The sequence below is a fragment of the Colletotrichum paranaense genome (genome assembly GCF_030867605.1).
Source record: "Colletotrichum paranaense strain IMI 384185 chromosome Unknown Scaffold_27.1, whole genome shotgun sequence".
Taxonomy (NCBI): Eukaryota; Fungi; Ascomycota; class Sordariomycetes; order Glomerellales; family Glomerellaceae; genus Colletotrichum; species Colletotrichum paranaense.
The window spans coordinates 157,709-184,025 of NW_026848985.1; the positions used below are offsets into that span (position 1 = coordinate 157,709).

General features: G+C 55.4%; 9 protein-coding genes across 9 annotated transcripts; 4 read left to right on the forward strand and 5 right to left on the reverse strand.

Annotated features, from left to right (window-relative positions):
- Positions 1–2,591: 2,591 nt before the first annotated feature.
- CPAR01_16643 (cupin) lies at positions 2,592–3,745 on the forward strand (the record flags this gene model as incomplete). The annotated part of the gene is made up of 2 exons (XM_060500888.1): positions 2,592–3,042; positions 3,513–3,745. Coding segments are annotated over 2 exons (684 nt in total), but the record flags the coding sequence as incomplete, so codon positions are not given.
- A 214-nt stretch (positions 3,746–3,959) lies between these two features.
- CPAR01_16644 (uncharacterized protein) lies at positions 3,960–5,600 on the reverse strand (the record flags this gene model as incomplete). Its single annotated transcript, XM_060500889.1, has 1 exon — positions 3,960–5,600. One exon carries the CDS (start codon positions 5,598–5,600, stop codon positions 3,960–3,962), a length of 1,641 nt encoding a protein of 546 aa, XP_060340404.1.
- Positions 5,601–6,656: 1,056 nt separating this feature from the next.
- On the reverse strand, positions 6,657–7,844 carry CPAR01_16645 (Cip2; the record flags this gene model as incomplete). The annotated part of the gene is made up of 1 exon (XM_060500890.1): positions 6,657–7,844. One exon carries the CDS (start codon positions 7,842–7,844, stop codon positions 6,657–6,659), a length of 1,188 nt encoding a protein of 395 aa, XP_060340405.1.
- A 1,107-nt stretch (positions 7,845–8,951) lies between these two features.
- CPAR01_16646 (protoheme IX farnesyltransferase) lies at positions 8,952–10,499 on the forward strand (the record flags this gene model as incomplete). Its single annotated transcript, XM_060500891.1, has 1 exon — positions 8,952–10,499. One exon carries the CDS (start codon positions 8,952–8,954, stop codon positions 10,497–10,499), a length of 1,548 nt encoding a protein of 515 aa, XP_060340406.1.
- A 703-nt stretch (positions 10,500–11,202) lies between these two features.
- Positions 11,203–12,230, reverse strand: CPAR01_16647 (myb family transcription factor; the record flags this gene model as incomplete). Its single annotated transcript, XM_060500892.1, has 2 exons — positions 11,203–11,688; positions 11,763–12,230. The coding sequence occupies 2 exons, from the start codon at positions 12,228–12,230 to the stop codon at positions 11,203–11,205; spliced, it is 954 nt and encodes a 317-aa protein (XP_060340407.1).
- Positions 12,231–16,441: 4,211 nt separating this feature from the next.
- Positions 16,442–18,018, forward strand: CPAR01_16648 (uncharacterized protein; the record flags this gene model as incomplete). Its single annotated transcript, XM_060500893.1, has 5 exons — positions 16,442–16,753; positions 16,820–16,896; positions 16,976–17,005; positions 17,071–17,547; positions 17,628–18,018. 5 exons carry the CDS (start codon positions 16,442–16,444, stop codon positions 18,016–18,018), a joined length of 1,287 nt encoding a protein of 428 aa, XP_060340408.1.
- Positions 18,019–18,479: 461 nt separating this feature from the next.
- On the reverse strand, positions 18,480–21,713 carry CPAR01_16649 (kelch domain-containing protein; the record flags this gene model as incomplete). The annotated part of the gene is made up of 1 exon (XM_060500894.1): positions 18,480–21,713. The coding sequence occupies one exon, from the start codon at positions 21,711–21,713 to the stop codon at positions 18,480–18,482; it is 3,234 nt and encodes a 1,077-aa protein (XP_060340409.1).
- A 1,073-nt stretch (positions 21,714–22,786) lies between these two features.
- Positions 22,787–23,925, reverse strand: CPAR01_16650 (uncharacterized protein; the record flags this gene model as incomplete). Its single annotated transcript, XM_060500895.1, has 3 exons — positions 22,787–23,102; positions 23,183–23,363; positions 23,427–23,925. Coding segments are annotated over 3 exons (996 nt in total), but the record flags the coding sequence as incomplete, so codon positions are not given.
- Positions 23,926–25,492: 1,567 nt separating this feature from the next.
- On the forward strand, positions 25,493–26,015 carry CPAR01_16651 (uncharacterized protein; the record flags this gene model as incomplete). Its single annotated transcript, XM_060500896.1, has 2 exons — positions 25,493–25,672; positions 25,704–26,015. Coding segments are annotated over 2 exons (492 nt in total), but the record flags the coding sequence as incomplete, so codon positions are not given.
- Positions 26,016–26,317: the final 302 nt, after the last annotated feature.

A 26,317-nucleotide genomic window follows, 5' to 3' on the forward strand; every position in this document is an offset into this window, starting at 1 on the left:
GGACGGGCCAGAAGTTCCTCTTTGCGACCCCCGGTTACGGCGCATAGCTAATCCACCCCAGGGGATGATGGAAAGCAGCGATGACAGCACGGTCGACAGCAGTAGCGGTAGTATGTAGCAGCGGCAACGACAGCCGAGGCGGGGCGGAGAGTTTGGCGTGGTGGGTGTAGGGATGGTTACTTGGTAGTGCCAATAGAGCTTGCTAGCGGTTTAGATGCTTGGAACGGCCAACCATGAGCAGTCGCGTGCCGGAGAGGATGGATAGATGGATCTAGATTCCGCAGGCGTATGCGACAACATGCGGCTGGATGTGCCGAGACAGATGATGGATGTCGAGGACTCGAGAGGACGTTGCGGTAAGGTTGGTCGGGACCAGGTTCAGGTTCCAGGTCAGGGTCGGTGGTGCAGACGGATATAGGACCGAAACAGACAAAAGGGCCTTGGTTCAAGCAAGGTATGCCGCCATCGCCGTCTCCGGGCCACAGGACTAATGCAGCGCCAACCGGTGACTGGAACCTGGACGGGGGGAAACTTGAGGGATGAGTGGAATGTTGTGCCCGGAAGAGGAAGGGGGTTCGTCCGTAGCCAACGACGTTGATGTGTGTAAGGTGCTGGTAAGGTGATTCTCCAGGTAGGATGCCTATCCATTAGTGCCGTTGTGGTCGACCGTGGAGGTGGAAGTCCAAGAATAGATGCGGATATTACTGTGCCTGCCACGCCGGTGGTGCATGTGGAAGCAATGCGTGTTGCTGCAGCATCTCGACCAGCTAGCTAGCGCAGGCAAGCTTGCTCTGCTCTTGCATCTCGTCTCATGAGGTGCTCGCAGCTCGAGTGAGGTAAGGTAGGGATATGTCGATGACCGTGTGAGGATTACTGCAGCAGTGCAGCTGTAGGTAGCCCAGCATGCTGTGCCGCAAAGGGGAGCCAAGACCCAGGCATGACCATCGAGTCGCGTCTTGATCCTTGTGCGTTGGAAAGGTGAAGTGCAGTGGGCTGTGGGCTGTGGTGCACCGTCAAGGGTCAGGCACCTCAGGTACCGAGAACCGGAACCGGAATGGAAGCGGATTGCGGGGACGAAGGAGCTGTTTGCTGACTAAGGCAAGATACGTAGCTACTCGGGATGAGGTCAGTGACCTTAGGGTCTGTCGCTTATCGGGTGACGAGAGAGACAAGATAACAGACCTCCCGTCACCTCCCGTCCAGTTCAGGCTTCCATCCACAAGGTACCGTAAGAGCTCGGATCAATAACGCCATCGCCTAGGTTTCTACCCAACCAGCCACCCGACTGACAATTCCAGCTTACCTACGATCGCAAAGCACCCGCCTTGATGTCGGGCCAAGATAAGCACCTTGACTTTGGGCCCGAAGCGAGGCTGGTCAGGAGTATCTGTCGTGCTTGGGTGTATCTGTGAACAGATTCCTCTCACTCAACCACCTTACCTTGATACCTGCGCCAACTAACTACTATTTACGGCTACACTCATCCCTTCGGCTGTCCGGCGCATTGCAGGAGATCGTCGCTGTTTGTTCCGACCATTCACGAGCCTAGACTTCAAATTGGCTTCAACCCACCTTTGCCTAGGTAAGGTAGGGGAAATTGATATGCCCAAAGACTGCACCAGATGATTACTAGGTATGGAGCAAAGAACCCCCCAGTTCTTGCGCGTATCTTTTGCGCTTGTTCAATGACCAATGCATCACATTGGTCAAGCCAAGAACGTGCCATGCTCTCTCCAACTTGCTCTCACATTATCCATACATCTCGCCGCAAAAGGGCCTGAGGATTCTGACCTATAGCAAATGGCCTATCTGGTCTCGATTGAATCCACATGGCTTCAAAAAGTCCCAGCCAAGGCTTGTCGGACAGGAACCTTTGCGGCAAGCCAGCAATGCGCTTTCATTGGCTGTGTCGTAACTCTGGTTGAAGGCAGTGTCTATGGGAACAGAACTCGGGTACGGAGCATTCCAGGCTTCATTCAATTGCACGTCTTCCAAATGATCTCTTTCCCTCTTTCTTTGTGTTTCTACCTAAGGATGGTGCCTATCTTATAGATATATGTAATTAGAAGACATAGTCTCCAAAACAGGTCTACTAGTTCTCCTACCCAATTAGGTAGGTAGGTGGTTCCTCGTCCCCTCCTTCCTCTTCTTCCATTTCTCGCTCATTGCAGGGACCACCTAAACTCCATCAACCTGAGGACTCGGGAGGCATTAACCCTTGATTTACCACCAACAACAACCACAGCTGCCTGTTACCACGAATTCGACAGACTTTCGGTTCCATCGCTGGATCTCGCTTCGGCATACCGCACTTTTTAACCAATACGGAGGTTACAATTTTCGCAAAACAAGATTCAACTTAATTTCAACGAACCACAACATACGACGACGGCAGAATAGGTGGGTATCCACAACAACCTATACGTCTATACCATATCCCCAGAACGTTGTTGACACTACCTTTTCACCGTGCTATACGGAAATATCCAGACCTTGCGCCGTTCATACTTGCTCAATCCACTGCCGGAGCTTCCCCTAGTTCCCACCTCACCTAGTGATCCGTTCGACGTCTCCTTCCTACTTGGTAATAGCTTCCGCCCGCCAGTGGGAAGGTTGTCTTCACCCTCACCCAATATCCTACAATTCTACGGATACTCGACTCGGATCTCGCTGCTCACCAAGCGGAACACCCAACTACGGCCATTCAACCTTTATTCCCCCCTCTCCGCAGGCGGACCAGCCGAGACCGGCCAGATCATAACGGAGCACGCCAGCAGACCAAGGAACCGCCGGGATATTGGAAACCCGCTCCCTCGCTCGCGCGCGCGCCCCTTGCTCAGGCTTGCTGCCTTGCAGGACAGCCGACAGTCACCATGGCGTCCCTGATCCCACTCATCAACGACCTGATACCCATGATCGTTCCCTCGTCGGTATCCGTCACCAAAGCGACCACCCTCCGCCCTCCCAATGCAACTCTGAATCCCGCTTCTGCCAACGAGGCCGATGCCGTTGTCAGCAAAAGCGATAAGCTCTGCGCCTCCGGTAAGTCCAACTTGGTCTAGGATGCCGTCTCCCCTGCCACTACGAGTACCTCTATTCCTCTCTCTTTCTCTGTATTCGTATGGGATCTGCTCTGGCATCACGCAGCGCCTTTCCCGCCGCTTTTCCTAGCTGCCGCGACCTGCCTGGGACCGCCAACATACCCGCCATAAGGTAGCGTCGCAGCCGAGAACTGTGTTGCTGGTCATAGAGTAACAAGGCTCAAGTCGTGCTTGTCATGATTCCATTAACCCTGTCCCATCGCATGGTCTTGTGTCTTGTTCACTGCCACGTCTTCTTCAACTAACTCGAGTAGTCATTACTTTGAACCCACATGCGACATCGGCTATCCGCCATCACGGAGAGCAAGGTTAGGATTAATCTTTTCCCCCCTTCCCAACCCACCATCTCTTTCTTACGCGTTTGCGACTTATTGTCACTCTCTTGGCGGTGTATCTCTAATGCTTGCCAAGATACCATTCTCTACATGGCTTCCGGGATCGGCATCTTGCTAGTTAGTCCTGGTGCAGGACAAGATGTAAAGCGGCACGAGCTGTCCTCGGGTGATTTTGCATTCATTCCGTCCTGGACAGAGCACCAACTACTCAACGAGTCAGATCAAGATACCGTGTGGGTCATTACTCGCAGCGGTTCCCAGCCGGTCACGGTAGGCTTGACGGATTGGGGAGGTGACCGGGCGAAGTAACCCATATGCCATCGCTCGGTCGTGGAGACGGACTCCAACTCTAGGCGGCTGGCCGCATGCTCGATGTGTGGCAGCAGCAGCAGAAGCAGCAGTAGCAGCAGCAGCAGAAGCATCACATCGGGCACTACTCGAAAAGACTAACTTCGCAGGACACGTGTGAAGTGTGGCTTTCCCGGTGGGATTCCGCCAATGTCATGATATCTATTGAGTATCTCTATCTTGCTTCGTCATCGCCCCATATGGCACCCACGATTCGCGCTATAGCCCTGGGGGAATCAAAGACCTGGGCGTGGTCCTTGTCCGGAAACCAAAGGATGTCGATGCCTGACCCAGCGGAACGGTGACTCTCGTAGCCCATGCCCGATATGGGTGCAGCCTTTGGTCCGGCAACGTCGCGCCGGCCATGCTCGCCTTGCAACCATGCGGGGTGTTCCGTCTGCTGGCCCTGACCCCCCTCGGCCAAATACCTGGCGACGGCGTGGCTGTCGACAATGAGGTCCAGCCCGGACAGGCATACGGTGACCTGCCTCGCTTCCTGCCGCTCGACGCCTACCGATTCCGATCCTGCTGTGCGACCAACCAGTTCGTCAGCCCAGATGGCGTTCTCCCTCCAAAAGAAGTATCTGCCGAGGCAGTGGGCGACTCCGGGGTCCATGCTCGCAAAATACCACAGCTGCCACTCGTTTGCGGTCGACGGCGCACGTCGTGTGAAGTTGTAAGCGACGTCGGGCAGGTGCAGGAGGATGCTCACGGGGTCAATGAGCACGGCCCGCGGGATCCTAGCCTGCAGGTCTGGGCATCGCATGGCATGGGTTGACAAGATGGAACCGTACGAATGGGAGACGAGGGCAAACTTGTCCCAGGCGTGATGGTTTACTATCTGCTTGAACTGTCGAAGGAAGACCTCCTTGCCCAGCGGTGGGTCAGTAAGTCGGAAGGAGACGGGCAGGATTTCGATGGCGATGACACCTGTCCGGCCGCGGCCCCTAATTCTCATGGTGGTGATCTCGGCGAGAAAGCGGACGTAGGGCCACAACCCGATGCCGATGCCGTGGAGGAAGACAACCGGCAGACCTTCTGCGCGATGGGGGCGGTGCCAGTAGCTCAAATTACCGGCCGAGGACCGCCTGCTGGCAAAGACCTGTTGGAGACGAGGTGGGAAAATGGCCTTGTCCTTTGGCTGCGCGTAGTACTGGAACCCGTAGAACCACAAGGAGAGGTGTGTGACGTGGTCCAACAAGGCCATGATGGCGTACCACCAGACGGTGCGGTACTTTGTATCTACGGAATCGATGGTCAGGCGCAGACACTTGGCCGGCCCGCGACCGGGCTTGAAGGGCCTGCCGAGCAGACGTTCACTGCGGGTTATATACTGGTCCACCTCCACGTCGTAGTTCTCCCCGTCCCTTGCGCTGGCCCGCCCGACGTCCTTTTCGCCCATGTCAAAAAAGGCCCAGAGGAGAAAGTCGCGGACGTTGTCGCGATGGATGTCGGCCATGTCGGCACCCAGAAACCACATGCGGACGTAGCGCTCAAAGTCTGGGATGGTGGCCATGCACCGCTCAAAGAGGGCCAGGCGGTCGGCGGGCGAGGAAGGGCTCGGGTGCGTGGCGGGTTCCCTGAGGCGCTTCGTGTAGGGGAGCCAGATGAAGAGGGCGTAGATGAGTTCCGTGGCTGCCATGCATGTTGTGACGGCGGCGGTTGTGAGCCATTTCGACGAGGAGGAGGAGGAGGCTGCGTAGTTTGCGCCGAGGAGGCTTGCGAGGAGGAGGGCTGCGTAAGGGAGGATTGGGTAGCGGAGCGGTACTATGCAGGCGCGTATAAATATGAACTCGTGAAGCGTGCGGCCGAGCATCCTGGAGTGGTGTTGGTGTTGTGAGGTTTATTGTCGGCTGGTGATGATGGTGATGATTGGCATGAATGAGAGGCTGGCGATTGCTCGTCGCCGTTAGTGTAAAGATGATGCCGTACCGTTTTCTTATCTATCAAAAGACAAACGAATAGAGGATCAGAAAGTGATGGCCATGTATAGATGCGAAGAGAGCATGTCCTTCCTCGGTCCCCCGGGCTTGAAGCGAATAATACTACAAGTACTGGAAACCCTTCTTCGCGTGATGTTCAGATTTCGTTGGGGATCGTCCGAATCACGCGGTACAAAAAAGGTGTACTAAGATAATGTAGACGACCCGGCGAGCTAAGGCAGGGGATGGAGGGATGGAGCAGCGGTGGATTGGATGACAAACGAATCGCAAACCTGTCGTGCCCCTGTTCTTTTCTCCAAGTTTGCCTCCAAGACGCTTGTGTTTTTTCATCCGAATTATCTGTAGCTAAGGAAACATTTACATCTGAAAGTCGCCCCATTATCCGTGTGCTATAAGCTTACCTACTACTGTGTGTAAGTATCTCATAGACACCGGACAGGACTTTGGATTGGGGGAATTGATGGTAACCCCTGGGGAAATCATAGCGCTGATTGGTCCACTGGATACCAAGCTTCAATCAAAGAACGCTCCAATGCCGGTGAAACGACCCATCTTCTCAACGTGACTGTGACATTCATAAGAATTGACAGGCACAGACAAGACTTGCGCGGATTGTCGCGCGTCAAGTCGCCTTGCCGAGGTTTCTTCTGCCCATCCGCCACCGTTGATTGACGTGCATGGCAAAGAGCCTCATCTTCACATGCTTCAAGGTAGTGTGGTAATGTCATACCAATCGTTTCTTTTTGCAAGTTGTGTTATTGCGCACATGCAAACTATTCGTTTCTGCTATGCAGGCCATGAAAATCATTACCTAGTCAAAATAGAATCTGTCCGATGTTCCGGCCCTCAACAACAATTTCTCCCCGAATGCCCTTTGCGCGCTTCACCCCAATGGACTCCACGACTGGCCCTGATACCGGTGGTCTTCTTCAAGTCAGCGTCGGCGCCGACCATGTAGCATAGTCCTTCACGTTGACATTCACAGTGCTGCGCTCGAGAATGGACGGCTTGGTCGCGGAGTTGAGCAGGAAGTAGTTGATATACTGCGTCAACTCGGCATTCTGCCCGCTCGGGAACGAGCAGTGGTTATGCCCGCCGACCAAAGAGAACCCCATATTCTCCGGCACCCCGAGGGCCTGGTAAATGAGCCTCCCGGCCTTCATGCAGCCCGTCGTCGAAACGGGGCCCAGCCAGTCGATATCGTTCTCCGCCACGTACAGCCCGCGCGGCGCGACGAGTCCGGCCAGCAGGTGATGGTCCTCGGGCACCTGCGACGACCTCGTCGCCCACGTGTTGAAGAGGGGCGAGAACCAGACGTTCTCCCCGACGATCTGGCTCGACGTCTGGATGTTTTTCCCCTTGGACTTTTCGCTGTCCGAGATGCGCCAGCACGCCGCGCCGCCCGAGCCCGACTCCTGCGGGATCGTGAGGGCGATGCGCTTCTCCAGCGCGCCGACGACGAAGGCGCCTTTGCCGTTGCGCGAGCAGCCCGTCACGCCTAGCCTCTTTGTGTCGATGCCCGTTTGGGAGGAACCGAGCTGCTCGAGGCCGTCGATGAGACGGCCTACGCCCCATGCCCACGCCGTTAAGGCGCCCGCGCTGTGCTGCTGCCCGAAGAGGGTGTAGAAGAGGCCTTGGCCTCTGCTGCTTTGGCCGTTTTGCGCGGCGAAGGCGTCGTTGCCAAAGGTGATTTGCGCGACGGTGCCGGGGATGGGGATGCTTGCGCCGCCGACGCCGATGATGGCGGGGAAGGGACCCGTGCCGGAGGGCTTCGTGACGGAGGCGGTCATGCTGATGCTCTTTGTGCCGACGGTGACTTTGACGGTCAAGGTGTTGCCCGAGAGGGAGGCCTCGACCTTGTCCGGGGGCGGGGGGAAGTCTCCGAGCTCGTACTGCTCAAAGGCGTTTTGGATTTCGGTGGCGCGGCAGGCCCAGTCGGCTTTTGTTGTGACTTTGGAGCCGTCGGCAAAGGTAAAAGGGTCTGGGAGCTTTGCGTCGTTGACGGCTGGGATGTTTGTCTTTGCTTTGCCGCAGTCGGCCTGCCGGGCGGAGAGTGTGTCGGCGGGCATGGCCAGGGCCGTGCCGGCGAGGAGGAAAAGCGAGGCGCGCAGAGCCATGATGGAATATGGAGAAAGAGATGATCTTGGGTTCAGGGGCAGGCTCGTGGTGCTGAGGATGAGACGAGCTTCAACGAGAATGATATGGCTTGTTTCTTGAGATGATGTCTTCTTATGTTCATCATGATCCGGATCAACGGATGTCTGTTAGTACATAATGAGGACCCTATATGGCTTTCATTTAGTGTACATCATTTGGATAATGACGGGTGTTTCCAAAGAGCCTCAAATTAGCCGGCAATGCGAGCCCACGGGACTCCTGGAATCAAACCCAAGCGAGCCATGCGGCGCTTCGTTGAGCTTACTTAACTGCCGTCACCTCCCCCGCCGGCTACTTTCTAGCAGCTCTGTTTAATATGCCCAAGACAGCCGAAGAGATGGCCCAGATCGGAATGTGAGCATACTTTTGGCCCAGTTCGTTCAGTGCGACCCACAAGAGGCCAGTGAGAACTAGGCCAAGCAATGATCTGCACCGGCTGAATAGGAATAGTACGAGCACAAACGGAACGAGCCCAGCTTTTCAAATTGATGCTACCCGCCTCGATGAGAGAGTTTGTGGGGTGTTGCAATGGCGGGCTAGATTCCGAAGTAGGATAAAGTCCAAGAAGAGAAAGTCATCGCGAAGTTGGAAAATAGAGCGGCGGCAGTGGCCGAGACGGATTGCACCGGGCCACCGGGGATGCGGAGTCGCGGACCCGACAGGCGGCCGGCCGTGCCCTGGTGGGGCACTCTTTTTCTTCCCACCAACAGCCGCCGCCTGATTGGCTAAACGTTTTCCAGAGCCCATCTGCCTCCGTCGTCCGGCTGATTCTCGATCTCTTACGTCTTTCAACCTCTGTCTCAATCCTCAGCCCACCACCCTCTTTGGCTCTCCGCGCAAACCGACGCTCCAATCTCGGTCCACGAGCCCGCACCAATCCCTGGCCAAACCACGTGTAGCGGAGCAATTCCTCCTCTGGTCTGCGAATCGCACGCCCCTTGACCACGCCTCATCCCTCCTCCGAATGGTCCGCGTTTGACAGAGAGCAGTCCCGCGAAACATCCCGCTGCCGCCGACCGGCTTTTTCTTCGCCCAGGCCGACATGAGCGCAGAGCAGAGCAAGAACCATGCGGCCAGCTTCCACTTCGCTCTTGCGCCCTCACCGACTCGATAATGTCTGTCGCCAATGCGTTCGGAAAGCCTTTGGCGCTACCGTCCTGCGGGGCAACAGTAGTAGCATCAGCTCTCTGCCATTGATCACGAGCCGGTCCGCCTCGACGACGGCCGCAAAGGCAGCACCCGCAGTGCGTCTCAGCGCGAGCTACTTCGTCTCCAACAGCGTCCTCGACCGCTCCAATGCCCGGCCCAGACCCCTCGGCAGCCGGAGCTCCTCGGCTTCCGTAGCGCCATCGTCTTCGTCTTCCTCCTCCTCCACCGCGCGCTCCGAGTCGACGACACCAATCGACGTGAACCAAGACCTACCGCATCGTCGCCGCCAAGCTGCAAGACGCAAAGCCGCCGCCGAAGCCGCTGCCGCAGCAGCCTCCTCCTCGCCCGATGTTCTCCCTTCTCAGGATGCCTCCTCCGCCCTCACCAGCGTCGCCGCCCAACAACCCGCGCACTCGGCCCGCCGTATCTTCTCCACGCTCCTCTCCCTCTCGAAGCCCCGGCTCTCCGCCCTCGTCGTCCTGACCGCGATGGCGCCCTACGCCCTATACCCCGTCACCGACTTCCTCTCCCCGGCCATCACCGAGTCGCCCTCCCTGAGCCCGCTGACGCTCCTCTTCCTCACCACCGGCACCGCCCTCTGTTCCGCCTCGGCAAACTCTCTCAACATGCTCTACGAGCCCAAGACGGACGCAAAGATGTCGCGCACGCGGAACCGGCCCCTCGTCAGGAACCTCATCTCCACGCGCGCCGCCGTCCTCTTCGCCGTCACCACCGCCATCACTGGCGTCGGCGCCCTCTACTTTGGCGTCAACCCGACCGTCGCCTTCCTCGGCGGCGCCAACATTGTCATCTACGCGGGCATGTACACGCCCATGAAAGCCTTCAGCGCCGCAAACACCTGGCTCGGCGCCGTCGTCGGCGGCATCCCCCCGCTCATGGGCTGGGCCGCCGCCGCTGGCGAGACGGCTTCGGGCGACGGGTCCTGGCGGGAACTTTTGTTTGCCAGCGACGGCAGCTCCATCGGCGGCTGGCTCATGGCGAGCTTGCTCTTCGCGTGGCAGTTCCCGCACTTCATGGCGCTCTCGTGGGGTATCCGGGAGGAATACAAAGCCGCCGGATTGCGGATGCTGGCGTGGACGAACCCGGCGCGCAACGCGCGCGTCGCGCTGCGGTACAGCATCGCCTTCATCCCCATCTGCGTCGGGCTCTGCGCGGCGGGCGTGACGGAGTGGAGTTTTGCCGTGACGAGCTTGCCCGTCAACGCGTGGCTTACGCGCGAGGCGGTGCGGTTCTGGAAGTTTGAGGGACACAAGGGGTCTGCGAGGGGTCTGTTCTGGGCGAGCGTGTGGCATTTGCCCGTCGTCATGGTGTTGGCGCTGCTGCAGAAGAAGGGCATGTGGAGCCGGGTGTGGAATAGCGTTGTTGGCGTAGACGATGATGACGAGTGGGAGGACGACGATGAGCTGGATGAGATGCCGGTTACGTTGCCTCCGCCGCGGGGATAGAGTGATGCCAGCGGCGCGTTGTCGTAGTAGAAAACGCGGGATATTGTATGATAGTGTTGCTCGTTTTCCTCGTGGGGGTGGGAGGGGAACCATCAATACCCATAGTGGTGCTCCGGTCTTAGATTTCTGGGTTCAAAGATATAAAGACCTCACTCTGTAAATCAAGTGTTTGCTCATACGGGAAGACAAAAAAGCGCGGGTGTATTTCCAGAAAATGATGTTTCTCTTTGTTTTTCCAGTTCAAAAAAGCATTCCATTGGCGGTTCCCTAGGTTTTTCTCCCTCCTTTTTGTCTCAACCTGGTCTCCCTCTCCTCTGGTATCTCTATAGATGCTAGTATACAGAAGAAAATAAAATATCGCGATACCTCCCTCCTTCCCCGGTACTGTTCTGATCATTTGTTCGTCATTATACGGAAGCAAAAAGAATGGCTTCCCTTTGTGCTGTTCATCCATCCCCGCAAAAAGGTAAGGTAAACTCGTAAAGGAGTGCCCGAGTTTCTTACCAATGTCGGAAACCGAAAGCCCATCTTTAGGTGAATTTGAATAATACCCATGCAACTCCGAGAACGCCTCCCGAAAACCCTGCAAGATAACGCCATGACCTAGTAGGAAATTGAAGAAAGGAAAAAGGTGAAAATGCCTTGAACCCTAGGAGCCAAGGGCTTGGGACCACTGGTGGGAATCGTCATTGGAGCCATGCAGTCACATCTGCTGCTGCTGTTGACCGCCGGGTCGGTTGATGATGGCGTCGATGCCCATATCCACGCTCGGCAATCGCTGTCCGTGGGGGTGAAGATAGGGACTGGGAGACTGAGACTGGCCGTGGCCGCCGTATCCGCCGTTGACGGAGCCGTTCGAGGAGACGGAGCTGGTGTATCCGTGGTGGGCGCCGGTGGCGGCGTGGTGGCCGTAGCCGCCGTACTGAGCGGCGTGCATGGGCTGGAGGTGGTGCAGGGAGGCCATGTAGCCCGCGGCCGAGGCGCTGCTGCCGCTGGCGGAGTGTCCGGAGGAGACGGTCTCCGGGCTACTGTAGGAGGCGTCTAGCTCGTCAACTGGGGTTAACCCGAGGCCGCTGATGCCGCTGTCATCGTCATACCCTGGTGGTAGTGGCTGCCCTGACTCCAGGCGCTCCCGTCTGGCCCCGGCGCGGGCTGCGCTTTGTAGGTTCTTGAGACCGTTCGACATGCACTGTACACGGATGTGAGGTTAGCTAGGGTTCCTCTCTCGTCATGTTGTTGCTTTCAAGGGGGAGTGCATCGTACCTTGGCCTCGACGACGTTCCACTTTTCTCCCGTGCGAGCAGCGAGACCGGACCAGATCTCCTTTCTCATGCTCATGTACTCCTTGGCCAGGCGTTCAAGCTTGCGATTGTCCCAGTCGTCGGCACCCTTGCGCTCCATCAGGCGCTCGTGGCGCTTTCTGCAGGCGTTGGGAGTCTTGTTGGGGAAATAGGTGGTCTGGATCTGGCCCCAGTTGAGGCCCTGGGAGCGGGCCGCGAGCAGCTGCTGATCATCCTGTGGGGTCCAGGCTCCCGAAGAGGCGCGGTGTTGCATCGGGGGTACGGAAACCGGGGGCGCAGAGACCGGGGCGTAGCTTTCGTACGTGGGCTGCGGCTGCTGCTGCATGGGGGCCGAGGAGGAGGGCATGGTGTAGTAGGCCGACTGCGGCATGGCCATGCGTTGGTTGTACATTGCGATTGGGTTTGCTGCGGGAGCGAGAGAGATTGGCATTGGGTTTGCGTAACGGTTGTGGTTGTGGCTGGAACTGGATGCCCGCGTGTGTTTGGGCATGATAACTCGGGAAAGTAGATATCGAAGAAAGAGTGGATAACCTGGAGAGAGACGAGATTGTCCGGTATAAAGTGAATGAGTGCAGATTACTGATTATCCTGCAAGAAGAGAAGCGAGTGTCCCGTTATGTTGTTGTTGATGATGATAATTCTGCGCCTCGCCTGGAGGTGGTTTATGGAAAGGTTGGTATTGGTTATAGGGCGGCAGAATTGGAGCGAAAGGAGATTGGCGGACTGAAGAGGAATCTAGAAAATCCGACTTAGGAAATATGATGACTATGACGAGAGAGAAAAAAAGGAAATAGGAGATAGAGGAAAAAAAGAAACTGTTGTGAGATGGAGAGAACTGTCTTGACAAGCGAATACAAGGTCAAAAGGAGGTCGTGAAGCCGGACATTGGACCTGACTTTAAACAATATCACGGTCAGCCAGGGAGACAAAGAGACACAGAAGCGCGGTTACGATGAGGCCAGGGTTATGGAAGTCTGAAACAGGGCAACTTGACAGAACAAGGCTAAACGAGCTGCCAGAACTGCCCATGAAACCCGTCTCGTGTGTCTAGAGGGACAGACAACGAGTCCTAGAGCTACAGACATTGGCCAGACGTCTCATCGGGATGGGCGTCTGTCTGAAGTCGGGCGCGTAGAACTGGCCGGGTCTGGAGGGCGGCTACACAATAGACCCTGGGGCAATGATCGGACGGGTCGCCAGGGTCCCGAAGAAGGGAGCAGTAGGGCTCAAACGGGAAGAGACTGGGGCTGGAAAGGGAATTTGAGACGGGTAGAGGTAGTGGGTAAGAGTAGGCGCCAGCCTTGCCGCGCTCGCGAGTGCCTATTTGGAGGAGATTATCGGCCGTGTTAGGGCTGGATCATGCCACGACATGATGTGGGGTCGAACAAAGTCCCCGATTCCCTTCGAAGAAGGTAGCGAAGTAAGGTAGACGGCGGCAGCATTGAAGCTCCTAGACTGTATAGAGTTGTTGGAGCGGTCCGCAGCCCCCACGACGGCGGCGGAGGAGCCAATGAGGCGGGAGGCGGGAGATGAGGAAGGATAGGCGCATTGCGTTGTGAGCGCGCGGTAGGTGGGCAAAGGTGGGCAATGTCGTAGACGAACTAAGTTAAGACGGTCAAGTCAAGGACACCTGCGGCCTGCCGTTGAATGCGGGTACTTTGAAGTAACAGTAGCAAGGGACCACTGGGTCTGGGGTCCGATCTACAGCCCGATCGACCAAGATATGGGGCCAGCAGACGCGTCGTGAAGCGAAGAGAGAGCCGGCTTCGTTCGAGTAGTCAGGTTCCTCGCATGAGCAGCAGGAGATTAGATGGAGATCTCGAAGGGCGCGTAGGCGAATGACGAGAGACTTGAGCATGAACCACTGGGTTCTCTTACAGTCGGAAGCATGAACTCGTAGCATCTTGGGTTGGACAGCGAGGCTTACGTCCCAGTGTAAGTGAGCCAGTGTTGACGGCATGGAGTGGAAAGGTATCCATGGACGATGAGGTGAGTGGACATGGGAAAGCAGAAAGCAGCGACATTGAAATTGAAGGTTAATTAGACGCGCGCCTGGAGTACAGAGTGGGGCGGTTCATCACCAGTGGACCTCGATGGATGGGTGCCGGGCCTTTTACTGGCCAGGAGTGGAAATAGCATCACGCTAACCTCTTCTGCTTTCGGGTCCACAGCGGGCCGGAGATTCTCCACAGAAATACATTCCCGCCCGGCATCCATGCCCTCCGTCGGGTCTCTCCTCTTCTCCTCCTTGAACCTTTCTGCAGTGTCACGCAAGGCATCTCCTACTATTACTCATCACTCTGTACTCTGTTTTCTGTTTTGAAAATAAGCGAAGAGTGCACGGCTCCATCGCCTGCAGAACCAACACATTGCTGGGGCTGTATGCACTTCATTAACATCAAACAGCCCTCGAGGGAAGGCCGCATCTGCAAAGCAACCTCCGCAGCCGAGCGCTTGTTTCTCTCGTGACCCAAGGGCGACCTGAATGACGCCGGAAACGACGGCCTTTTGTTTGTTTGCTACCGATCCTCACGCCATGCAGAATCATGTATTACTCGACTCGAGACTCGGAGGGCAGTGAAACCCTAACCATCGCCGGGCCGTGTTATAGATAGTAGGGTGCTGCAATATCGTTTTCCATATGTTTCTGTTATGAACGAAAAGTCGAGAATGGCCTGTTTTCTTTGCTATGCGAGAACTCATCTCCTCACGACTTGGGGAGAAATGTTGGACCTCGATTCCTATTTTACCTACCTTACGAAGAAGCTTGGGATGATGTGAAGGAGGACTTGCATCACTCTCCGTTTTTGAAGAGCGGATCACCTGCAGAGTCTTGGTACATCATCATACTTTGAGGCCAAACAGGATAATTCCTATAATCTTACGCGAAAAACACGGATGGCTATGGTGTTATGGGATTGGATTGTGGTTCTTTACCATTGAAACATACCGGTATCCCATACTAACACCACATGGAAGCCTTGGTTCGTTCCTAGCAATAGGTAAGAATTCAACTTTGGCCGACTTATGCCCACGCAGTTGTTGTTGGCAGCATAAAAGTGCCGGTGGCAAACTGACAGAGGAAGCCGGCCGGGCCACCAATAGCTTGAGCACGGTCCATTTAGCAGGCTTCTTCAAATGCGCGGGGCAGACCAGCGGATGAATAGTGCCTCTGCTAAGGATGATCCCACAAGCCGCCAAATGGTTTAGGTTCCTCTTCTGTCAGCTGTATCTAACGATGATTTGTGGCTGCACTTCTTCAACTTCCTACCTGTAACCTGGATGCATGTGCCTGTGTGCCTGGTAAGGAAGGCAGTAATGTGGCACTGGGGCTTACGCCAGGATGGAGGCACCATAGGAGGGGGCTTCCTTCGAATCCCACGTTCCAGCAGTTGGCTTTCAAAGAGAACGCAATGCTCCACGTTGGCTCACTGTAGTTCCGTGTGGGCGGCTCCTAAGGCGTTTTAGCCATGTTGGTGGTAGCTGATTGTGCCGATGTGGTGGATTCTAGACCTCGTTCTTTGTTGTCGGATGAGGAAAAGCCCATTGATAAGGTACCTACCTACCTACCTTAGCCTATAGGTACGTATGGGGCAAAAGGCTTGTGGCTGCAGCTGTCAGCTTGGCTGGAAGGAGAAATAGAAGATGAAAATTACCCCTCCAGATCTGCAACGGAAAGCCAAGCCGACAAAGTACCCAAGGGAAGTCAAGGTCAAAGAGAAGGGTTAGGTTAGGGGAAACAAAACAAGCACTCAAAATCCCGTTCAGTTCCGTTCCTCTCCATTCGTTCCTTCCATTCCACAGACGGCAATTCTGCAAGGCGAAACCTGGGCAGATCGAACCGATAAGGCGAGACCCCTGCTCACCTCACCCATCCCTTACTGAGGTGCTCACACCTCTCTTGTCCTGCACTCCAACCACAAGCTGCCTAGGCCTAAGTTAAGGTACTTCGCAACTCCAATTATTGACCTACCTACCTACCTACCTTCCGTGCTTTCTTTACCTCCACGTTTGTCCCTACCTTACCTCACCACCATTGAACCCCGACTTCCCTTCTCAGCATCTTCACCTCAGATCGCTGGGGGAAAGAAAGGAAGGGACTTTGGTGACCACTAGTTGTCTGCTGACCACCGGTTTCTCCTCACCTTTTGACAGGTCAACGTCGCAGGCATCTTACAATCTCACATCGCTTTTGCCTTATTCACATCACTTTTTCTCCAACAGTCGTTCTCTCTTTCTTTGATTTATCCAGACAAGCACTCAGACTGTGAGCCACTCATAGGGGTAAGAGCGACTTTCCTCACCTGTCATACGTGTGACCCGTCGTGAACACAAACAACAGCCCCTCTTCCATTTCTCATTTCCCTACTACTTTCAAATTTACCTAGCTTCACTTCTCATACCTCACAAATTTCATAATTACCAGTCAGTGGACTCACATGGAGTAACAGTCAATTCGCAGCTTAGTCCCGAACGGTCAACCAGGAATCAATCACTTTCACCTACTACACGTTTCCTAGCACCTTCCCGACCCAGTATCGCAAGACCGACGGAAAGATCGAAAGATCGAAAGATCGCAAGACCGAAGAAATACAGGATCACAAGATATCAGAACGATTTACTACAACCATCATCAGCACAATGAATCCTGACACATCCAACTTTACCCACTCAGTCCCAACTGGACAAGGCACATCCATCGGCATGAGCGATAATATCCTCATGGCATGGCCAACCACTTCAGTGATGGGAGCTTTCGTTGTGGCTTGGCTCATCTTGTGTGCCTCGGTGCGCTTCAGACGCATCAACGCCCTGCAGAAACGCATGGGCTACACTGACCGCGCTTCTCTTGCCGGCATGAGCAATACCGATGCTCAGCTCATCCTCAAGCACCTTATCGAATATGAGTTTCCCAAGTTTTACCTGCTTTCGCTCCAGTTCGCCATCTTCAAGGTATGCCCACCCTATTGGCCCTTTGCGCCTATGATATAGAGTATGGCTGCTGACTTCAAAGTACAGACCTATGGCTTCGAGACTGTATCCAAACTCATTGTGGCTACCAAGAATTTGGCCGATCCTGAGAACGCACAGAAGAGGTAAGATCCATGAGGACTAGAACTCATCGTGCATTCTCAACTTCAAAACCTGGTCAAGGAGCTAACACAAATTTTCCAGATATGAGGACACCACCATCATCTTTGGCGAGTACGTTGAGCACCTTCTGTATCTTTCCCCTAATACCCTTCCGCCTGCTGACAATCTCCTGCCAGATTTTCCATGAACCCCCCAACTTCGGACCGCGCCCTCAAGGCCATCTCTCGCATGAACTTCCTCCACAGCAGCTACAAAGCCCGCAACCAGATCTCCAACGCTGACTTCCTCTACACCCTCGCCGTCTGCGTCACGGAGCCCATCCACTTCATGCGCTTCTACGAATGGCGCGACCTCACCGACATGGAGGTCTGCGCCATCGGCACCCACTGGAAGGCCATTGGCGATGCCATGGATATCCAATACAAGGGATATCTCACTCAGGACTCATGGGCCGACGGTATCGAATTCGTCAACGACATCACCGCCTGGGCCAAGCGCTACGAGATTGAGGCCATGAAGCCCGCTGGCACCAACATCCGCGCGGGCGCCCAGCTGACACGCATGCTCCTCTGGCATGTTCCGGGCTTTGCTAAGCCTTTCGCCAAAGAGGTATTGACCGTTCTCATGGGAGAACGCGTCCGTGACACCTTCTGGTGAGTGTTCTTCCCGACCTCTTCCCCTCCTCCTACCGCTGGAAAAGAAAAGAAAAAACCAACACATGTGCCCATCACAGCTTCCCGGAACCCGGCATCGTCGCATCTCTCACAGCCTACGCCGCCCTCGTCGCCCGCCGCTTCTTCGTCCGCTACTTCATGCTTCCCCGCTTCTCCCCCGTCGTCTTCTTCTCCGATCCGGACCCCAAGACCGGCCGCATCCTGCACCACGATTACCTCGTCCACCCGTACTACATCCCCGCCACCTTCTGGAACCGCTGGGGCCCCGTCGCGCTGATCACCCGTCTCCTGGGTGGTACCGTCCCCGGCTCGGAGAAGATGATGCCGCACGGCTTCCTCGTCGAGGATATTGGTCCCAAGGAGAAGATGGGTAAAGGTTCGGCCGAGTTGGCTGAGGGGGTCGAGATGCTTCGCTGCCGTGGTCGCGGTGCCTGTCCCTTTTCGGGATGAGTTGATGGTGCATACCTATTACAGACGAGAATGATGGAAAACAACAGGGTCTTCAAGGAAGAGACATACAAGCATGTAAGATTGCGGAATCGATGCTTCCGAGATGGACGCTCATGAACAGGCGTTTTGGTTTCTTCTGTGCGTCTGTATGGACTGAGTTTAGGGACCTTGGGATTCGAGCCAGTTGGCGACCCAGGAGATTCGCCGATACATAGCCTCGTATACCCAGGGCATAATACATCCTCTCTTCATTGAGCGCTTAGAAGGAATATAATCTTTTCACCGTGTGTTATTTTTCTTTCACCTCATTGCCGTCACACAACCTCGACTACTATTTTTTTCTTCGCCTGGGGGAATCTGCTGCATTTGGCCATGCTATCATAAATTCATTACCTCCGCGCCCCATGCTCCTCCTCTCTTTCGTCTCTCCAAAAGTTCTCTCCGTTTTTGAGTTACTCTTCTCACGGCCCGGCGATCCCGAGGCCAACGCGGCCTTGCCCACCGCTGCCGCCGCCATACGGTCCCACGCCAGCGCTCATACTCCCGCCCGAATTCGTCCCCGTGCGCTCACGCATCCTCCTACCCTCCATAAGACCTCGCAAGCCTCGCTTCTGCAGGCCGATGACGGAGCTGAGCTCCCCTCCCCAGACCTCGCGCATACCGCCGCGCTCCGAGTCGCCAATCTCGGAGCTCCATTCGGACCCGCTGACGCTCGTCGTGGCGCTGAGTTCGTCGCTAGACGGTCGACCGGAGGACATTGCGGTGTTGATACGGAGCGCCGCAGTGCGCGAAGAAAGACCGTCTGCCCCGCCGCTGCCGTTTTGGGAGTCTTCTGAGGGGAACAGTGGAGAACCCATGGCGTCCAAGGGTACGAAGAAGTTGGGGTTCAGGGAGCCGTCGATGCCGCGGCCACCACCGGCGGCCATGGCCGTCGCGTTGAAGACGGCGGCTGCGTTTCTCGAGTCCAAGAGTGCGTGTAGGCGCTCGACTACTGCCTCGAGAAGCCCGTCGATCCGGTATGGGCGGGCGATTTGAAGAAGTGAACACAAGATGGGAGGTGTGCACAATGGCGACGACGGAGGCGGCAGTGAGGACGTGTAGAGGAAGTGCAGGAGGGCCTGTACCGTGAGATAGGTGTGAGGAAGGTACAAGCATCGTGGCCGCGAGTTCGGTGGTAGAGACCTCGGGGTCGGGGCTGAGTTGACTGTGGCGGGATCGACACCGCCGGCCGAGCCCGGTAGGGAGAACGAGGCTGCCGAGGCGCTGGTCGGAGCTGTACTCGGGGCCTTTGCCGATGATCCGGATGAGAGCACAGTACTGGCCATGGACGTCGAGCTTTCGGCTGTGTTGCGGGATGGGGTGATTGTGAGAGCGGAATTTCTGATGGGGTTGTTGACTCCAGATCGAAGAGTCATGGCATCGCTACCATCTTGAGTTGCCGTCCCTTCTCGCAACAGCTGCACAAAGTAGGGGCCCCATCGCCGTGCCACCATCCTAGAATTAATGGGTATCCGCTCCCCGTGTAAGCATAGGATATCCATATCGGAAAGCTCCCGCATCGCCAGTGCCTTTTCGCCAAGCTCCTCGGCCGCTCTGGAGTGGAAGCGCCCACCGGCCGTAGTTCCTGCTTTTCTAGCTAGACTTAATCCTGGGCTAGTGTAAGGACTACTGGCTGATACGAAGCCAGACATGGGCGTCGTCTTTCTCGGGTTGTCGTAGAATCCAAAAGCTTCCAGCTCGACCATGCAAACATTGGAAAAGTTGATACGACGATGGTTATAATCATCGACGAGACTTCGTTTCCGGTTGCCAAGAATCACAAAAGTGTTCCTGCGGTTCCAAAGCACACCGCGGTTCCAGCTGCCTTGGCTGAAGACAGCACCACCCGCATCAATCCGCGACCAGGTCAATGTCTTGAGGTCAAGAGCCCACAACGCATACTCCTGCTTCGAAGACGTCAGGTATGTGCCGCTTACGACAAAGTAGGTATCGATGACGCCGCCGTTCGGAAACCGCAGCCCTGGGGGCGAGTAAGAGCCCGACATGGGTTTCTCCGTCAATGTGCCGTCTGAAGATCGAATTTGTAGTTCGAGCTTGACGTCCAGGAAGTTGTAGTTTGAATAGATGAGCATTGAGGATCCAGGTTCACGAGCTTCTTGGCTGATGCCGCCCTCCCGTTGATATCCATTGACGCTTGACTTTCCAATTCGTGCCGTAGCAGAGGGGGGTAAAGGAGCAACGACGCTTCTGTAAGCGCCGCAGCTCTTGTCGAGAGGTTCGATAGCGGTCCACTTGAGGCTGCGAAGGTTGAAAACACTAATTTGCTCAATGTAGTGGTTTGCGCCATCCTGGCCACCAACCACCACCATTTCAGCACCGCCGGTTCCATCAATGTTGATCCCTATCCTCCCTTCGTTGGGGTTGCCGGATGATGGATTGTGCTGCAATGCCGACAGTGGCGCCTTGTGCGAGGCGAACGATGTCGACGAAGGCAATATGCAGGCGCAGTGGGCGTAACGTCCTTGCGGGGGATCTTGGGTTGGAATGTAGGTCCACTTTCGGGTGGGAACATCGTAGATGTAAATGTCCGACATGACGGTCACCTCTGGCTGCTGATCCGGGCCTGCGTTCGCTTGATTTGGTGTGGGAGACATGCCTCCATAGCATACCAACTTAGTGTCTCCTAATGGACACATGGAGTGGAAGTATCGAGGCGGTGGTATATCGCCTGTGGTTTCCAGCTTCGACCAATGCCTGCGGACCAAGTCCAACTCGTACAGATCGGATGTCAGAGGAGCCGGGCGACTCCGCGACAAAATTCTTCCTCCAAAGACATAAAGTTTATCCCCTAGTATAGTTGTTGTAGCTCCGACAAGCGGATGCGGTTCCCTGCCTGTCGTCCTATGCACATTGCACATAAGTCCGGATAGATGCGCCGAGGATGAGGACGCAGTGGGTGTACCAACCGCCGACGCGGGTGTTCTTTGTTGGTTGGAAGACTGGTTGGAAGATGGAGAAGGGCCTGCTGACAAGGGACCGTTGCTCCGCGGAGTCAAGTTTGGTGGTTCCCTATTATTATTATCGTCGGCTCCATCTTGTCTCGAGGAGCTTGCTAAGCTACTCTGGCTGCTGGCCATGTCGGCGTTGTATCCTGATCCGCCGCTGTACATCTGAGCTCGTTCCGCTGAGGCGCTAGAGTCCATCGTACTGGTACGACTATACATATCATCGGCCGGAGCTTCCTCGATGGCACCGAGACCCCCCAAATTGTAATGTGCAGGAGGTGCTTCAGGCCCCGTAGGAGAAGGAATCGATGCTGGCGGTTCGGGTAGTGGTTTGGCGAGGCTGCTCTGTAGGCTTAGACTCCTCCCATGCTGGAGCTGCTGGCCCGGGCGATTTTTGGACGAGTTTGGAACGGGTGTCGGCGTCGAAGAGGTGGGGGGAGAGGGCGACGAGGTCAAGCTTGGCGAGACGCTGTGCAGACCCAAGCGAGAAAGTGACGGCTGTCTTGTCAGCCTCGATTCGCCGTCTCGACTCGGGGCGAACTTTTTGAAGCCGCGATACACGCCCGAGAGGATATCTGAAGTCGTTTTGGTTGTAGGAGGAGATCTGTCCTGCTCCGTCTCCGAATCGGAAAAGCGCGAGAGATCGCCCTGCGCGGAAGACTGGTTCGAGGTTAGTCCCGGGCCAGACATTGCGACACAATCAGCCCCCAGGCTGTGGATACAGCCTGGAGAGCGATGCGCAACAGAAACAGTCTCGGCGGGTTGAGAAAAAGAAAAGCGCTCAGAGGCTCAAAAAAGGAGGTTGAGTGGTTTTCATATAGGGCGGGATTTGGGAACCGAGTCGGTCAAGCAAGGTGGGTTCGGGAGGAGAGAGGAATTCGGCAGAAACTGCTGCTTCTGCGCCAGATTGCCAAGGTCTGATTCGGCGTCGATACCACAAGATTTGCAATAGGCCAGAGCAGTCGCAAAGAAGTAGACAAGAAGAGTAGTCGCGGTAAAGAAGCGGTGGGGTGAGGAAGTGCAGAGGGTGGCCGGCTCGTTCTTGAGGTCCGAGGTGGTGAAGAAGTGAGGGCACACCGACACACGACAATGCTAGAGCCAGAAGAAAGCCCAAGAAGCGGAAACCAAAGGTAAGAAAGGGAAAATGCAGAAAAATGAAAATTGAGTAGATGATGAAGCGAACAGAAACCCCAGCTCAAGCAATCCCAACCCAGGTTCGCTTGTTCATCCGGCTCTGCTAGGCCCCTGGTAACTTATGACGGGTAGGCTCCGGTTGAGTATCTGTCTGGCTTTCACTCTGTGCGTGTTGTGCGTCTGTGTCTCCGGGGTGGATTCCTGGACTAGACCGGGCTCGGCTGGGATTGGGACTGGGCTGGGCTGAGGGAGCGAGGCCTTGTCTGCTCCGTTCTTTTGTGCGTGTTTCCCTCTCACTCCCTCTTTCTCTTTCTCTCTTGTCCGTTATTTCTCCCCACAGTTGACAGGAAGCGGCGCACAAGAGATAGAGTGGGATGTGGGCTAGGGTGTGGAGGACAAATGGGCACAGGATGTGGATGGGGATCATGGATGGGATAGGAGGGGAAGGGGGAGTGGACGAGAATGGGCAACGAGATTGAAGTCTATGGAGTACGAAGTACGAACGGTACGCACCTAGGACCAGGGGAGGCGCAGGGACTCCAAGAAGTCGATCGGGTCAAAAGTCAATGAGTTGAGTTAAGTCGAGTTGAGTCGAGTAGGAAGCGAGACGAAGTCTTGGGGGTTTAGATTCAAGCGAGGGTGCTCGGCAGGCAGAGAAAAAAAAAAAGGACCAATGTCGAAGAACGATAACGACAACGGAGACAGCGAGCGGCGACAGCGAGGGCGACGGGGATAGCGGTCTCGAGACGACTCAGGTGCGGTGAGCAGCAAGAATTGAGGGTCGTTCTCTGGTACGGTAGGGTATCCGTACGCGGTACAGACGACAGAGAGCACTGTATCTGTATGTAGAGTCGCAACAAGGTATCCGTATGGGGGACGTGTGTTGTAGGGTCACGACGGTTGTACCCAGCAGGCTTCAGCAAGTCAGTGCCGTGCGGAAGAGACCTGGCGCGTGAGGCAAAAGTGGAAAAGGCGACGGGACCGAAAAAAAAGGGATCCGCGTAAGTATGGAGTCGAAGTCCGACGATGAGGAGTATTTCCAAGAGGGACTAGGAGCAGTAGTAGGGGCGGCGGCAACGGCCGGAGGACCACCAGCAAGGTTGCAATCGTTAATTTCCAGATGCCTGCTCCTTTGGGCGAAGAAAGTGTCGATGTAGGGACAAGCGTGTGCTGTAGGCGTCTTGGTTTTGACTTGTGCTTTTGGCACTGGGAAGAGTCGACGAGGTTGTGGAGGGGGGCGTTCGTTTGGTTTTGGACGCACAGACTGACTTTGGGTAGACGGACCGGGCAGAGGGTTGAAAAGCAGCTTGAGCTCCGAGGCAGACGCGAGGGAAGAAGTGGGCTGAACGGCGGGTCGAACCTGTGAGGGCGAAGTATCTTGAAGGTACTGCAAGTTCCGCAGACCGATTCGAGCTTTGGGAAGATGGAGGTGTGAAAGACCGCAGCAGGGGAATGCGACTGTGACTGCGACTGCGACTACTGCTGCTGCTGCTGGTGATGCCGATGCGTAAGGTAGGCTGGCGGGGAATATGCGAGATGTATTCGTACAGACTGAGAGTAGGTATGCAGTGTGCGTGTGTGTGTGTGAGGTGCAGCTTGCAGAAAGAGTCGATGTGCCCTGGGTGGAGGTGAGAGCAACGAGATATGGGATATGATGGACTGGACGGTTTCTCTGAAGTCTGTCTGGCCCAACTTGTATTCGCAGGCTAGTCAAGAAGAGTGGGAGAGAGAGCGAAAGAGTGAGTGAGTGAGAGAGCGCGCGCCAGGCGATGCGCGATGCGAGCGAGATGCGAAACGAAACGAAGCAGAGACAAGGCGACGAGTGGAAGCAGGTATTCGTGGTTGTAACGCAGTACCCGTACTCCGTCGTGCCGTGAGGTGGTGGACGGCGATGTTTCAACGTAGGTGTCGTGGGTGTGCAGCGCAGTGCAGTGCCCTCCTAGTTCTCAGGTGCCCGGTATCCGTACCTAAGGTCGGTATTCTATTCGTACGTGAGCAGCTACGCAGGGCAGACACCTAGACACTGGCTTCACTGACAGTGGACGGCGTAGCGCGCTCACTTCACGGCTAGGCGGTCTAAGAGCGTCCAGGAGAGAGTATGGGAAATGGGGCTTGTGATGGGGATTTGGCGTGATTGGGATTGGTTTGGGAGAGTGGGAGGGGGGAGGCGGGAGGGGAAAGGGGAGGGAAGAAAGAAACTCGAAGGTGTAAAAGTGACTCGGGGAACGTCTGGGCAAGCCGCAAAGTGGGTAAAGGGGGGGGGGGGTGGGAAAGGGAAAGAGAAAGAGAACAAATGGTTGGGAGGAGAACTCGAGAAGGGAGGGGAGGGAGCCGATTATTGCCGGGTGTGGAATAGTCTCATTTGGGTGAGTCTGGAGTCGAACCTTTTCTAATGTTCCATTGGCTACCTTAAAGCCTTAATGACCATGTTCATTAACATACTCCGTACGATACTCCGTAGCAATCGTGTATTTAAATGTCGCAGTGCTTTTGTTTCGTTTGCCTGGCTTTCGCTCATTGAGTCCAAGGAAATACACAAATAAACGAGAAAAGGGGTGAGAAGTGTCGACTGAAAATGTGCAAGTATCTTGTGCTCCTTGCTAAATCCCATGCCGCCGGTCAGCCGCCCAGGTGCTGGAATCCAAAAATGTGTACGGAGTACGCAGTAAAAAAAAGCACACCTTGCCTTACTTGGCAAATCTATCCTTGATAAACATCATCGTATTTTCATACTTTGCCCTTATTCTCTAGACCGCATGCTCTCTCTCACCCGTGACCACATAGACACAGCATCATACTGCCCTGTGCTCAGGTCTAGCTCAGAAGTGAACTCATCTCATAACGTCTAGTCGTTCATCGGTGAGTGCGTGGATGAGTGTGTGAGGTCATGTCGAATTCAGTCCCAACTTTGACTCTCACTCTCACCCTCACTCTCACTCTCACTCACTTCACTCTCAGGTGTCAGCAGGAGCCCTGGTAAATTGACAAACACTTACGCACTGACCCCCTTTTTCCAGGGACCTTCTGGATGTACCTTAAGTAAGCCTCAGATGTATCGACCAGAGTCCTCACACATCCGTATCCGCACATTCCAACTCCATCTTCAGGACCCCAACCCCCAGCAACCACCCCCTCCCAACTTCCAAAAGACCCAAACTCCCGTCGGCCCCTCTCACGGGAGCAAACGAGGGAAATTCAAGAAACGCAAAGAAGTCACCCCAATTACCTACGGATACCCAACGTCTACCAAACAGAGCTGGACCGCAGTCATGTCCCTCGTCTCTCCTGATCGCGATGTTTGAACTTCAGTGCCCTCCCTCGCGCTGGCGTACGTTACTGCCCTTACGTTGTACGACGTTAGGGGCCCGCCTCAACTGCGCGCCGGTCCTCTTGTCCCGCAGGCCGGACCACGCACCATCAATCGGAATCCTGCGGCAGCGGTAAGAGAACCAGGAGGGGAAGCAACATCAGACGATCGAGCTGCAAGAGGACCCTTTTTTCCGGTCCTTGTGTGTCTACGCAGTATGGTACATACTTACGCAGTAGCTATTAGGCGCAGGCCTACTATATCTTGCAGAAACGCTGCACATGCAGCCACAGAACGCGTGCCAGCTTCCAACATCCCACATTCCCACACGCTACGCATACACTACACCTACCCACCCTTGCGAAACGGAGGGGGGGAAGCGTCACCAAGGGAATTGCAATTCAAATGCATACAGACACTACGGATACATATTCTGGTCCGGTAGTATGAAAGTATCGACGACATTGATTGTACGTTTGAGCTTGGAATACTCCATGATACACAGAGACTCGAGAAGATACCAGAGGATACGGATACTAGGCAGGCAGTAATTGCCATGGGAGGCTGGTCCTTGTCCTGGTCCTTGTCGTCACCGCTCCTCTGGGCCTGTCATCCACGCTGTCTGTCTGCTGTGCCGCGCTCGGTTTTTTCTCTCCCCCGTCTCTGACCGTCTTACGGAAACAAGTTACGCTATCTGCCCTCGGTGCTATAACCCTTGAACAATTTTCCGGGCCGCCTCCATCCCAGCCAGCTGACGACTGAAGACGAAATTGACCCCGTTGACGGTGAAGGGCAGGAGGCTGGAGACTAGAGCCTAGAGCTTAGCCTCCGCTACATGGTGTAGAGACACAGA